This window comes from Pollicipes pollicipes, unplaced genomic scaffold (assembly GCF_011947565.3).
Source record: "Pollicipes pollicipes isolate AB1234 unplaced genomic scaffold, Ppol_2.1 Scaffold_4002;HRSCAF=4701_pilon_pilon_pilon, whole genome shotgun sequence".
Taxonomy (NCBI): Eukaryota; Metazoa; Arthropoda; class Thecostraca; order Pollicipedomorpha; family Pollicipedidae; genus Pollicipes; species Pollicipes pollicipes.
The window spans coordinates 11,675,166-11,689,951 of NW_023596420.1; the positions used below are offsets into that span (position 1 = coordinate 11,675,166).

General features: G+C 53.1%; 1 protein-coding gene across 1 annotated transcript; it reads right to left on the bottom strand.

Moving 5' to 3' along the window:
• Positions 1-2,360: 2,360 nt before the first annotated feature.
• LOC119094096 (TAF6-like RNA polymerase II p300/CBP-associated factor-associated factor 65 kDa subunit 6L) lies at positions 2,361-11,206 on the bottom strand. The gene is made up of 9 exons (XM_037217172.1): positions 10,792-11,206; positions 7,392-7,635; positions 6,619-6,764; positions 5,626-5,805; positions 4,662-4,778; positions 3,700-3,851; positions 3,294-3,408; positions 2,787-2,942; positions 2,361-2,579 (listed from the first exon to the last, which is right to left on the bottom strand). The coding sequence occupies exons 1-9, from the start codon at positions 10,996-10,998 to the stop codon at positions 2,361-2,363; spliced, it is 1,536 nt and encodes a 511-aa protein (XP_037073067.1). The 5' UTR covers positions 10,999-11,206.
• Positions 11,207-14,786: the final 3,580 nt, after the last annotated feature.

Genomic DNA, 14,786 nt, shown 5'->3' on the forward strand with positions numbered 1-14,786 from the left:
GTTTTCACTTCTCGTGCTTACACGCTCGGCACAGTCAAATGCTATTTTGCGTGATCCACGTGTTCAACGTCCCTCACAGCGTCCCCAACACCGGTGCGCCACAGTCTCTTCTCTCGTTCAAAATGTATTCTGCGCATGGGCGAGCACAATGCCAAGTAACAGAACGGTCGCACGCGCGCCGCCATGGCGTACCTCGCGCGCGCGCCGCATCGAGACTGTCTTGCGCCGTCGCGCCGGGGTGCATCCGACTGCCAACAGGCGTCCAGCGCGCACTGACCAGACCATGTCCGTTGGGAGAATGCGGCGCCGGCCAGCCGCGCACTCCAGAACCAAGCTGACAGAACAAGTTATTGCACGGAGATAGGTCAACTGAAGGGGAAGGAAGGTTCTCGGTCGGGATGGGTCGGCAAATGAACTCTCTGACGGCAGGATTTTTGCGGATCATATCATCCGTCAACACTTGCCAGCTAACAAATTATGCGCCCTGGCGAAAACTGCTGGAATGAAGGACTTGTCAAAAGGGGCTGGGAAGGCTCTCGGGAGACTGATACCCTCGCAGGGACGTGGATGAACGCAATTAACAGCCAGGGCATTCTTCCAAACCTTTACAATGCGATGTGGCTGAATCCCTTTCCCTCGGTCACTGCCAGAGATCGTTTTACACAAGCATTGTACTATTGCCACCTCACGCAATATTGGCATGAAAACCCGGCAGCGTGAAGACTGGGGACAGTGTCCTGGCATGCGCGTGGCGCGTCACACCGGCGGAAGACAGCGGCTGACTATGTGGGCCGATCGACTTTGTTGGCCAGCAAATAGTGTACACTTCTACAATTCTCAACAGGGACGCAAAGCTCGTCCCGCGGGTCAGACGAAGGCAGACCCGTTTTCCTTCAGGGGATGACGCAGGCGAGAGCGGGCAGCGCCTGCTGCACCGCCACGTCGAACGAGTCTCACTTGGTAGGCGGCCACGCCCCAACAGCACAGCGCGGCACGCGCCAATAAATACATCGCAGTCGCTTCTCACAACACACGCATCACAGTGCGGCGGCCGCGCCACGGACCCCGCGGCGGCTGCACGCGCGGTAGTCCCGCCGGCCGGCAGACGCTCGGCCGGCCTGCCGGGTCAGGTCACGCCGGTCGCGCCCCCGGCACTCGTTTGGGTCGCGGGCGCCCCTGCCGCCGGTCAGGCCCGGGGAGGCGAACAGCGGGGCGGCCGGCGGCGCGGGGAAACGACACGCGGCCGGCAGCACCGCGCGATACCCTACCACTGGCTGCACTGACCGGCCACCAGATGGGCTACGGACATGATGATGGTTGGGGACTTTAGGCGGGAACAAGGACAGACCGTTGAGCTTTGGTCAATGGAGACGCAACCAAGGAGCTTCGGCAAGTACGCGGGCCGTCGTGAGGCATTGTACGTCCAACAATTCACGGACGCACACCCAGTGATCTAACACATGTGAAACTGAAATAACAAAAACACAGCACGGTGAGTGTTGAGACGTGCCGTAACGCACGGCTTCAGACGACTCCTTATAGCTGGCGATGCACCGACGTCTGGACAATAAATACTTGAGTAGAGCGAAGAAATCAACGCTACGAGCCAACCACAGGGCATGACAGCAACACAGGCGAGCGATCACGAGAAGCGCTAAGGGTCAAGTAACGTTCAGGTATCAAGTATGCACTTTGAAAGCACGCTCAAACAAAACACGGCGTTTTCACAACGGTGGCGGCTATGTCATATTGCCAAGTGTGTGCGTGATAACTGCATAGCCAGCTCCATATTCAGGGAGACGCATTTCACATTTGATCTCCTAAGATAGCTCTCGGCCAGGGAGTGTTGCCGGCTACGGAGCTGAATCATCATCCTGCTAGTGGAAAGCTCATATGAGCTACGTTCAAGACCCATGGGACCACTTGCTTATGAGGATCTCATGCCGTGGAGAACTATTCACATGACCTGCATGAGAACTATTCACATCATATGCATGAACAAAAACCGGTTTCGACACAATGCTTGGTGACGGGGAGTCCGAGGAGAATCCCGGAGCGCACATCAGTGCAGCACCACCAACCCCAGTGGCGGACAGCCCGCGGAGAACGTGCGGTGCCGCCTCGTCTGACCACGCACGCGGACTTTGTACGGGGGAGGCGGCGGCGGCCTCGCTGACACAGAGACGGGGCGTCACGGCCGCCCACTGAGATCTGGCCTCGGCCGCCCCACGGACGGAACACGGAGTTCACCCTGCCGGCGGAGGCGACGGCGCGCCTCACTGCCACTCATCCACCACCTGAAAGCCACTGGGAAGGCCTCACGAGCGGGCGCAGGCCTTGGCACATAACGCGGGCCGCCATCATAGCGGCACGCTGAGGTCCCCCGTCCGAACGACGTGCCTGCCACCTGCCGGCCAGCAGCGCAAGCTGCCCTTGCGCGGCCGCGAGTCGAGCGGCGCCTGCGTCGCGAACGGGTGCGACTTGGGGAACTGCACGCGCCGCAGCAGGTGCTCGGGCAGCGGCGACGCGCCGATGAAGCTGAAGTAGATGGTGGGGAAGCGCTGGCGCAGTGGCGCGCCCTGGAAGGCGACCGCCAGCGGCGGTGGTGGCGGCGGCCGGCGGCGCGCTGGCATGCGCACAAGCTGCGTGGCGCGCGCCCCGCGCCGGCTGCCCGGCGGCCAGAGGGCGGCGCAGCCGGGCCGCAGCGGCAGCGGCGGCGGCGGCGGTGGAGGAGGAGGCGGCGGCGGCGGTTGCGAGCAGGCGCGCGGCCGGCGGGCTCGCAGCACGCTCAGACAGCAGGCGGGCGCCGGCGCCGGCGCCAGCTGCTGACACAGTTCGGCCCACAGGCGGTACATGACGAGCGGAGGCGGGCCGGCCCCAGCCGCATCCGGCTCCGCGGCGAACTCGCGGGCTTTGTACTGCAGGTACTGCTGGATGGCCAGCTGAAAAGGCACGCCCGGTCACCGCAGGCGCGGCGTCAGCGTCCATCGGCACGTCCCACGGGTGCCCGTGTCGATAGCCCACGCTCACGGCACGCCAGCACCGGAACGCAAACAGCGACCGTCCATGAACGAACATCTCAATCCGGTGTGGCACATGACCACCAACTTACAGAGCCGCGAACGCAATCCGTCTGCAAGCCCCGCCCGATAACGCACCCACGCGTGTTCGGCTCACTGTCACATTCTCCAACGCGCCTGCGGGCTGCGGCCTGCGAAGCCGGCGAGGCCTGCTCGCCGCCCGCGCAGGCGTGGTCTCGTGCGACACCGGCCGGCGCCGCTTCCAGCACTCACCCCGAGCGCCGACTGCACCCGCATGGCGTCCATCCGCAGTGCCATGTTCAGCTGGTCCGTGCCGAGCACCTCCCGCATGGCAGGCACGTAGTCCGGCAGCAGCGGGCACAGGTACCTGCGGCGGCGTCACGCGCGCGCGTCACACGCCACTCAGGTGCAGGTCGCTCCTGTCGCTGTGCGGCAGCGGCGGCGGCGGCGGCAGCAGCAGCAGCAGCAGCGGCGGCGGCGGCGGCGCGGACATAGGTCGGCCACACCAGGCCCTACGGTGGTCGCAGCGACACGCGGCGCCCGCAGCGCTGGCGCGCCACTGGGTCGCGCTCCAGTGGACATGGAAAGGACGGACAGCCACCGCCGAACACACCAGCCACCGGCACCGGCCGGCCGCCGAGCGACGTCCGCCACTGACCTCATGATGGCCTCGGGGCCCATGTAGGTGAGCGCCGTGATGGCGCCGAACTGCTGACGCAGCCGGTTGCCCCGGTTCTGTACGGTGTCGTGCAGCGTGCGGGCGATCTGCTCGGGGAGCTGGTTCACCGGCGTCGTCCACTTGTAAACCAGCTGACGGGCGCGGCAGGCGGCGTTAGTGACGCTCGAGCACGCCGACGGACACTGCGCGAGCGACGGCGCTGGGCGCCGGCACCGGCACAGGGGCGCCCTCCGAAGCGGCAGCAGTCACAGCGACAGTGTCCGCGCCCTGGCACCAGTCAGGCACAAGTCCTGCTGTCGGCCTCAGCGTGCGATCAGTGTCAGCCTAGTGATCTGGTTACACGGAAGCTTTTGGCACGCGCGGCGGACGCCGGTCAATAGCCAGCCCATAAACCGCGCATGTGACTGCATCGTACTTTTTCTGAATGCGTCATACTTTTCGACAGCTATCTCCGCTGCACACAAGGCATATTTTCTTGTTTCATCTTCCTTCTGGTCACACTGATCGTTCAAGTTGCACATTTGGATGCCTAAAACTTAACGTATTTGTCACATTTGAGGACGACTACCAGTGGTTTATCAATTGCAGCCCTCTCGTTCTCCTGGATTTCAGAGGGCATTCAGGGGGCAGATACCAGGTTCAAGCGTTTGTGAAAGAGCTCTTGATAACCATGAACCAGGGTGCTGTAGATCCAGGAACCAGGCGGCGGGGGGTTAGAAATAACCATAATAGTGACAGAAGGCACGATTTCAGAGGGCATTTGGCCCTTCAGTGGGACGGACAAGTGACAAATAGCCCTTACTGGATTTCACTTTGGGCAACAGACATTACATGCATCACATGCCTCACTTTTGCTCATGACACTACTTGGCCAGCACCCACTCCGACCCCCGACTACCCTTCACCGCCCACCAACGCCGCCACCGGTCGCCGCGCCGCACCTGGGCCAGCAGCCGGGCCGCGAACTCCTTGACGCAGACGGGGTCCAGCAGCGGGTCGGGCTCCTTCGGCTGGCCTTCGATGGCGCAGAACACCAAGGCACTGGCGATATGGTTCAGCTGGCGGCACAGCGGCACGGTTGGCGTCAGCGCCGGCACCCGGACCGCCGCCAGAGTGCGCTGCAGCTGGCGGCCGGCGGCCTGTTTGCGGGCGGAGAGGCTCCGACGGGCACACACCAGGCGGGTGAGCCAGATCTCGTGAGGGCGGCGGAGGGGCGTGAGGCCGCTCTGGCGCGCGGATGTGCCGGAGGACCGAGATGGGTTCGAGTCCAGACACGTGGGACTGAGACGCCCGCATCGCAGCTGGGGACGCCGCGGAGCAGTGCAGGACGTCGCGGGTCGGCAATGTGATATCTGCAGTCCATTATCCCACGCTCGGCCGGGCTACTGCTGCCTCCGATGGCAGCCGCAGTCGGGCGCCACGTCTCACACGGCGCCAGTGCCGACCACCCTGCCTGCTCAACCCCATAAAGCAGCACGCTCGGAGCTCGACAAGCCATCTCGCCCTGCCCTGACGCTTTACATCTGACCCCAGGTCATCCTCGCCGTCGGTGACCGCTGCCTCTCTGATTCCTGACCCGGCGACGCCGTGACCTAGCTCCGTATTGGTGACCGGGCGCCCATACCGTGATCGCGAGGTGCATCACCGTACGGGCTCGCCTTCCATTTGCGGGTTGGCTCGTTGCCGACAAGAACGGAAGACCTTTACCACGGGCGACGACCAGTTACGTTCTACGGCCATGAAAAAACTTACAGCATGACCGGATTCCGCTCAAAACCACCTCACGCTCAGCAAAAAACGACTCGGGTGTTTGAACCAGGCCTCGCCTCGCCTTTTCACTCGAACACAGCTCTTTTTGGTGTCGAGCTCGCACTAGTCGGCCGCGCGGGCCGAGCAGCGTCTCACGTTCGGCTTGGAGCCCAGGTTGATGCCGGTGTTACGCGTGAGCGCCTGCAGCACCCGCAGCAGCCGCTGCATCCAGCGGGGTCGACTAGCCAGACGCCGGATCGCTTGCAGCACGCAGCGCAGAAGGTGCGGCAGCACGGGCGCCAGCTGACATGACGTTTCCAGGTCGTGCAGCGCGATCTGTCGGCGGGAAGGCGAAGTTCAGCCTTCGCCACCTGGGGCGCCGCGATCGGGTTCAATAGGGTTGTGCGTCCGTGTGCGAGGGGGAGAGGGGGGGGGGGGGGTTAGGGCGCATCGACTGCTGTAGATCATGGAGCGGGAGAGGGAGGGTGTTACAGTAAGGCAGGGTAAAGTAGGGCTCTAAGACGTAAGTGGCAGAACCCCACGAGGAAATGTGAGTACACACTGCCCATACACATGCATACTGCACGCGTAAAATTCGCTCACACCCCATGATGGATGTGCATTTGAATTTACCAGCACCACCATCTAAAGCGGCACTTCTCAACTACACAACCCAGCATCAAAGCTGGACCAGATGTTGTAAGTGGAGCGAGGTCACAGGACATGGCTCGCAACTGAGCATGGGATGTAGGCGGCCAGCGATCGGGCCGGGCGGGACCACACGTGCACGCGGCGGACATAGGTGGACATCTCCAGCAAAAGGGACTGAGCACAGAATACAACTCACCAAACCAGGCCCCACAGGCTGAGGTGCCAGGGCCATGTGGCTCCTCGAGCGACACACGTTGCAGTGTGTCGGCTGTGCGCGACTGAGACCCGGACACCAGCGACCAAAGCCGGTCAGGTAATCAAGGAACGCCAATCAGGGGGCATCATGCTGCACGCTAGGCAACCTGAGAACACAGGAGCCCGAAAACCAAGCACCAAGAAGGACCGGAGAGCCAGGGAACGGCAGCCAGGGATCCCGCGACTGCAGGTCTGGGACCGCGCAGGGGCGGCAGACGGCCGGGGCCCCGTGGTGTCCAGCACCTGCAGCAGCTCCAGGTTGGCGCCGAACAGGGCCCGTGTGATCTGCTCGTAGTAGGCGAGCTCAGCGGCCGAGAGTAAGCAGCCGGCCGGCTGGTCCGCCTCCTGCTTCACGTCCGGCTGCCGGCCGTCCACGGCCAGCCAGTGCGCTGTCGCCGACGACAGAACGACCAGTCAGAGCGGCAACACGGCGGGTCCGAGGGACGGCACGGTCAGTCAGAGGCACGGCACGGCACGTCAGAGGAACGACACGGACGGTCAGAGGTATGGCACGGCCAGTCGGAGGGACGGCACGGCCAGTCACAGGAACGACACGGCCAGCCAGAGGGACGGCACGGCCAGTCAGAGGGACGACACGGCCAGTCAGAGGAACGGCACGGCCAGTCAGAGGGATGGCACGCCCAGTCAGAGGGACGGCAAATGGTGCGGACGAACGCAATCGCCAGCCGTGGGGACGTCACCAGCTAACAACTGTTGTACATGCAATGTGCCCAGTGAACAGGACAGGTATTCCCAAGATTGCACGAAAACAGTATTTTGGTATTTGCGAACGCGCCTTTTAAAAGCGTTGATTTCCAAACGAACATCACGTTTTATTCCGAAAATTATCGAAGCAATTCATGTCACCACCGGCAATAACACAACGGGAGACGAGTAGAAACCACGGCGCAGGTCCCCACAATCTGCACGCATCCCAAAATGTTCGTTACGCCGCCACACACAGCTGCTCGCTGTGCGGGCCATCGCCTGGCGGCACCGGCCGGCGTGCCACGCACCACTCAGCTGGGAGTCGGCGGGCGGCGGCGGCGGCGGCGGGTCGGCACTGAACGCCAGCTGGGCCAGATCGCACTCGTGCTCCTCGGCCACCCAGACGCCGGCCTCGGGCACGGCCAGCAGCTCCAGCGGCCGGCGCGTGCTGTGGCCCAGCACGGGCGGCGCACTGTACCAGCGCAGCGCCCGGCTCAGGTCGCCGTGCGACAGCCGCTGGCGACCGCCGTGCCGCATCATCTGCGCTGCCATCTGTCGGCCCCAGCAGTACGCAGTAAGAACATCCTGACACCGGAGTGACGGAAGGGATTCGCTGATTGTCAGCCAGCCAGGACATGAACGATCAGCAGCGACGAATCATTTGAGTTCGTGAATTTAGAAACTGCAAAATGCCACATGAAGGGCTAAATGCATATGGGCCATTCAGATGTCAGAACAACTTTCCTGACCTTACCATTAACATTGTGCCCAAATCCCACCACCTTTGGCATGTTCATGTGCAAATGTCCATGAACATTCTCCTGGTTCCCACTCAACTCTCAAAATGACAAAAGGACAGGTTTATATACTTAATGTTTATATACTTAATGCTCAACATTAAGTATATAAACCTGTGCTTGTTCACCCTATTATTTTGTGGGTTTTCTGGAAATCAAAATGCTATCTCTCTCATATTTCAAAACAATCATGCATACCCCAAGTTTGGAAAATGTATGAGCAAAAATGCAAAATAGCATGCTGTGTATGATACCCATCCCAAAGAGATTACCCAACAGCATAGGAAAATCTCTCACATTCTAAAAGCAATATACTTGCTCCAAGCATGGAAAATGCATGAGCTGAAGTAAAAAAATTGTCTGTGCAGGGTAGGATATCCATTACATGAGACTACCCATGAGCATGGGGATTTCTGAACAAGCTGGAAAACAAACCAACTACTGTAACTTTTCTCTGGGTCTGATGAGTACTGTTGCTTATTATCAAACATCACAGAGGTACATGCTCCATATTGAGAATGTTCCTATGTCATTTTACACAGATTTGACCCACCATCTCTTGATCAAAGCATCATCAATATGTCAGGTCAGGTGGTCAAAAAATATAAAGCATAATATGATAGAATTTTAAGTACTTAAACCAATGTTGCAGAGTACTGGGGGTGCATTGGCCAAGTGGTAAGTGCCATGGACTGCCACATGGGGACCATTTTGAATTCTGGCATGATATGGCCCTAAAAGCTAAGATGACCAATGTGGCCACTGGCACTCCACAACAAGGGTGTGATAAGGTGCATTGCATTTGCTTTAAGTAAAAAAAAATGGAAAGAATTTATGATGAGGAATCATGGTTATGCTTTTATGATATAGCAATTCTTCCAATTAATTTGCCTCATTTTGTAGGCAATGGCACCACAAAAGAAGTTATTGTAAATATCCTGGCACACTGATATTGGAGACTCAGATAGTCCTGCATTCAAAACATTCACAGGAATGCAAACAGAGCATGATGTGTACATGAAACACAACAAATCCCAGATGTTCAACTCTAACAGAATATTTCAGACAGGTCAAAAGGTAGCAGGATGTCAGGTTCTGCTGCTTGCTTCCATGCACTGTCTGTGTATCATATGCCATACCAGACTATTGGAGCAGCCTGGGAATTTCTGGGGTCACTTTGTCCATCACTGATAACAGAGGTCATGACTTGAGCATATTATGAGCCTACATGCCAACAGCAGACCAAGACAAAGTGAAAAGTATCATCATCATGGAGCTACTAGCTTTTCCTGGCTTCCCAGCTAGATGCATGACTTTCAAATCCAGACAAAATGATGCTTGCTTAATTGGGGGCATGGTGAATAATACAGCACCTAGCATTGTCCCCTGGGAAACAAATTTTGCTGCCACCATAATATAACACATTTTGGATACCCTGAAGAACCTGAGTTAAAATATGAAATGCTTGGAATATTCATTATGCTTACCTCACCATGAAATATTCTTGTTTTAACAATTAAGCAAGATATTTGAGATAACAATGGTCAACAGATAATACCTGTGCTGACCAACCATGGGCACGCCTGTGCCTGCAGCACACATCTCTCCGACCCAAACCTCTTCCATTGATAGATAAATGTTGCAGAGTTGAGAAGGTGGTATCCAGGTATACCAATGCATGAATGAGTTAACTAAATAAATGAACATCTAAAGGAAGGTGATGAGAAATATCTGAATAAATTATGTCATGCCACCCCCTAAATATAATCAACAAAACACAACTATGACAAAATAAGCACAAATTCAAAGTATGTTCTCATTAACATTCCAATTGGCAGGTTTATTAATGTGGGTGATATTATCATATGCTGGGTCTCAGAGGGATTTTGTGTGCTGATATGAACATATAAGTTTTTAAGATATAGTCCAATCTTTTCTGGCTCAAACCATTTGATCATCAAATTTCTGGCCAATGGCAGAATTTGGTCACAAAAGCTCAGCACTCTGCAATGCTTGGCATGGTGCATCCTGCCCTCTAACATCACCTGATCTTTAGTGCAGCCACTGCCACCAGCTATGGACCATGCCAGTGAAGGGCAAACCATGAGCATCTAAAGAGGGTTGAACCCACCCTGCCCCAGTTGAGAAGGCCAGAATGTGCATGCTCTAACTTACTGCTGCATCAAGATGGACAGATCAAGTGCCCTGTAAAATGTGTCTAACATGGTTAGGCCAATGTCTGATGACTGAAAGTGATGCACCATTTCTGATGAAGCCTTATCATGTATAAACTTCCAGTGGAAAAAGCAGGCAACTTCCAAGAATTGCAATGGGTAGTCAGGATTTTGCCTAAAAAGCACCAAATATGTTGCTATGGGGCCCATTCTTAATGCATAAGACCTTGACATGCTAAGTATGTTATTCAAATTATTTGTGGGCCATAGTTCTATCTGAACAGCATTTTGAGTATCTTGAACTACCAAATAATACTGGGAATCAGGCCTAAGAGTTCCCACCACATTCAGGGATGATGGGGAGGGACATGGCACCAAAAGGTTACATGGGCTATCCCAGGACAAGGCTGAACAAAATGCACTCTGCAACCAGGAATGAAAACAAACCCCTCACTCTGAACACCAATGTGATGCACAAGTATTAGCAGCTCATAATAGTGGCAGAGGTGGGCAGCGACAGTTGTCAAAATCAAACATAAGCATACACAAAACATCAACTTATTGACATCCCACCATATTTAGCCACCCAAATGGCAGTTGTTCACATTTTGGCCCAGCATCACATGCTGCAGAACACACAACAAATTTTGGGCACATTGTTGTGGGTTGGATTCCCAACCAGCAAACTGAATTTTCCTGTGATAAATCACATGCATAATTGTTCAAGCACAACTTACATGCGTCACCTCCCGTATTCTGTAACAAACATCCTGGTTGAGAGCATCTGCAGCCTCCTGATTAAGTCCTGATACACCAGAGCAGGACTCTGTAGATTCAAATGCAGCTCGGATAAAATCGTCTGTGAGTATGGCATATCCAATTTCGCGGTCCGAGTCGTCCTCTTCCTTCTTAACGTCGCAATCTTCGCCGTTTTCCATACTCATACTAATTCTCCATCCGCAAAACTCACGAGCTCGAACGCATTACGGTACCAGCATTGCAATCAAGTCTGAAAGTACACATTCCGAGTGGCGATCAACGCATTTGTGAAAATGCTACGCAGAAACTGAAGAACATGACAATTCACTTCCGCACGCCCTCTTCCAGCCACTGCCCATATACCGCACGTTGGGAGAGCCTTGAAATGCACGGTTCGTGTTTACACCACATCCAAAAGTGGTGCGCCAGCATTGTCTCCATGGCTAACTGAATGATAGAGATGATAGAGACGAAGCCAAAAAGAGTCAGTGGAAACCAGGGCCTCTGCATCCAAGGCCTTTTCGTAATCAGGTCAAGATCCACCAGCATACGGAGTTTAGAAAGAATTGAAGGAGTCTACCTTTTTATTTGATTTTTCACATTGATATATCTCCGGTAATAGGGAGCACCGGTCCGAGATTTTGTGCTTATTGTGCTCATGAGATTAAACTGCATCTGTATACAAAGTTTCAGCAGGGGCGGATTTAGCCTGGAGTTGTTTTTTTGTGGGGGGGGGGGGCAGCCATTCGTCGCCAGTTGGCTGGTGTGGGATCCGAGATTCAGTGCATGGTGCCTCTCGCGAGTACCTAGCAGGGACACACCGGACCGGAGCTCTTAGAGGCTGCATGAGCAGCTGGGGACGGGTGTGGGCCAAGGCACTCAATTCCCACTCCCGTTATCATGATATATATATATATATATATATATATATATATATATATATATATATATATATATATATATATACACCATTCAAACACCGAAATGCTTTTGAATCTTAAACAGAACTTAAAACAAAACAGTTAAAACAGCTAAAGTTAAAGCAGATGGTAAGTAGACAAAACTTTTATGAAGTTTTGGGAATTTTGGGGGGCCAACACACTCTCAGAGTTTTTGGGAGGCCATGGCTCCGTGCCACACCCCCCCCCCCTCTCCAGGATCCGCCCATGAGTTTCAGGTCAATTTGAGGAGTCCGCTGAAGCTCGAATATGGGCCTAAATCTGAATGCGAATGCGGTACCAACTTGACGAACCTGCCTTTCCAAGCTCTTGTCGGAGCCGCGGGTGGAAAAATATGATAGTGGGGGACAAGATTTAAACGTAACATTTGAAAATGTAGACAAATCGTTGCCAGCGTTTTTTTACCGCCCGTTATGCGTGTGAGAAAAGCCGAGCATTTGCTGTCACTAGATACAAATCGGCCGGCATGTGATACGAACAAACAAAAGAAAATCGGTTTGCAATGAGATACAGTTAGCACAGTCTTAGAGGCTGCATGAGCAGCTGGGGACGGGTGTGGGCCAAGGCACTCCATTCCCACTCCCGTTATCATGATATATATATATATATATATATATATATATATATATATATATATATATATATATATATATTATGATAATCATTATAAGGCATGTCGACAATTACAAAATCGAGACAGATATAGACACGCAACAATAAGGAGTTGAAAACATATTGTTCTTAAACTCTAGAAAAGACATATATGTGCCCATGTGCGCTGGTATGGTGTTTTATGGCAAAGAAGTTCAGTTCATTTTGCGAAATTCTTCATGTGCAGCTGCCAATAAAGCACTTATTCAAAAACATGTGGCTTCACATTGCCACGTCATGCCACCATTAACGAATAGTCGACAATATGATAATTCACAAAAAAAAATATTATCACCCGCAGGAGTCGAAGGCGCAGATACCGTGTCCAGGCGTGAAGGTTACTATCAAAATTAGAAATGAGGCACCATTAGCGCTCCCTATAAAAAGTATGGTGTTCACAAACTATAGATGGCGAGAATGTAGCAGCACTCAATTCGTTGGTGCCAAGGTATGAGGTAACTAGTTTACATATACGAGAATGTCAAAACGACGCATAATTTAATTAAAATGCTTTAAGTCGGTTCTTCCCTTTCAGTTCATGACTGCTCACAGTGTAAAATAATTTAACAATTTGACAAGCAGTGGAATATTTTTCTTTACACCCTTGATTGGTCCCATCTGATCGAGATGCATACTTTTCCTTCGATGTTTTTCCTCAAATGGCGCCATTTTATTTTCAAAATAAGCATGCATGTTCTCGCTCGTCAATGCTATAACTATCAAGTGTTTGGCTCACTTTTTCGGTACCTGTGTGGTTTTTACTTCATGCGAGGCTTTAGATGGTAAGGGGAAGACCCGGCCCCCTAACAGCTATGGTGTCCATTTTACGGGACCACGGGCCAAGCGAATTAATGGTGCGTTGTGTGACAGCTTAAGTTTTCATTTTACAGCTATCTTACATTCTTAGACGTCACGCGTCTGGTGGATTGGCATGCGATTGAGGTGTACAAGACACAGTATCGTGATGGTAAACGCTTATCTTTTAATCTATTCAGGTTTGACAATGCATTCAACATAAAGGGTGGTTTAACGTTGAAAACTTTCACGCACACTGCCACGAGGTACACGAAATTCTCGGCCGGGAGCCAAATCCAAACACTTTTTAAACAAAAAGTCGGATAAAAGAAATGTAGAAGAGAATAGCCAAACGACAAAAGATCGGCATTGTTTAAAGTTGACAGCGATAACAATTGAATCAGAAAAAGTCAAAGGACAAAAAGTAAAAAGCGACCAAATTTGGCATGCATAAAAGACGAAACGTAAACAGTCCAAGTCGACGGGATATGGTGCAGTTGCGAAGGCTCCAACGCTGACTTCCTGTCAGGAGCGTTTGCCGGGTGAACGAAGGTAGGCCCAACTCAGAGGACCTATGGAGCCAAGGTAGCCAAACCATTTAAATCCACGGGCGTATCCGCGTGCATTCAGCGACGCCCCTTTCATGCCATGCTTCAAACCATTCAGACTCCTGTCTAAAATACCCATATTTGTAATGCATTTATTTCATATGGTTTACATGCGTGGATCTAGGTTTAGGACGAATGCTAAGCATACCTTGCTATGTATGCCCTGAACGCACCACCCAAATTGTGCCGTCCAGTTCATCGGGTCATTTTGCCTGCGCCGTTTGACGGTCGCTTTCCTGCGAGCGCCAAAAAGCTCTGCGGAGGGCATGATGTGCGGCACACTGCTGCGCATAGCAGTGCCGAGTCTGGGTTTGACTGTCTGCTTGTTTATGGTCTTGCAAATCAAAGCTCATCTATGCCCAATTTTTGTCCATCACTTTTCTCTGACTGCTTTTTTATTCTGACTTTCATCCTAGTCGACGTTTATCTCTTACGACTTGCTCCTATTTCAGTTTTATCTCTGTCGACTTCTTGTTCTTTTAAGTGTTTTACGATGTTTTCTCACTATCATCTGGTATCCCTTTGTACTTGTTCCTGATTGCGCTTATTGAATTGACGACTTTCAGAGCATCGGAATTTTTGTCCGTCGACTTTTCCGACTCGGCTTTTGTCTCTGCCAACATTTATCCCGTCTACTTTTTGTTTTTCGACGTTTTTTCCCTTAAAGTTTTGTTCCCGTCGACTTTAATTCATTATCATTTTTGTCCTTTGACTTTTTCAGATTTGATTTTAAGCCCTGTCGACTTTCATACTTGTCGCATGATGACGCACGGTTGGTAAATCAGTCCTGTGATGCAAGAGTGCCACTTTCCAGAATCGGCTGAGGGGATTAACCAAGGAAGTAGACCTATCACATCCCCAAAACCTGATTTTCTCCCATTTTGGCCACTTTGATATGCGCCCCTCATGTCGCAGCTAAAATTTGAAAAAAAACATTGGTCGGTTTCCAATGTGCACTCA

Bases quoted from the DNA above. Each gene is read 5' to 3' on its own strand.
- LOC119094096 (XM_037217172.1), bottom strand. From the start codon at position 10,998: ATGAGTATGGAAAACGGCGAAGATTGCGACGTTAAGAAGGAAGAGGAC. The intron at 4,779-5,625 runs GTGAGACGCTGC...CTGTGCCGCCAG, and splicing joins ACCTGGGCTCCAAGCCGAAC to CTGAACCATATCGCCAGTGC. The intron at 3,409-3,699 runs GTCAGTGGCGGA...ACGCCGCCGCAG, and splicing joins GGCCCCGAGGCCATCATGAG to GTACCTGTGCCCGCTGCTGC.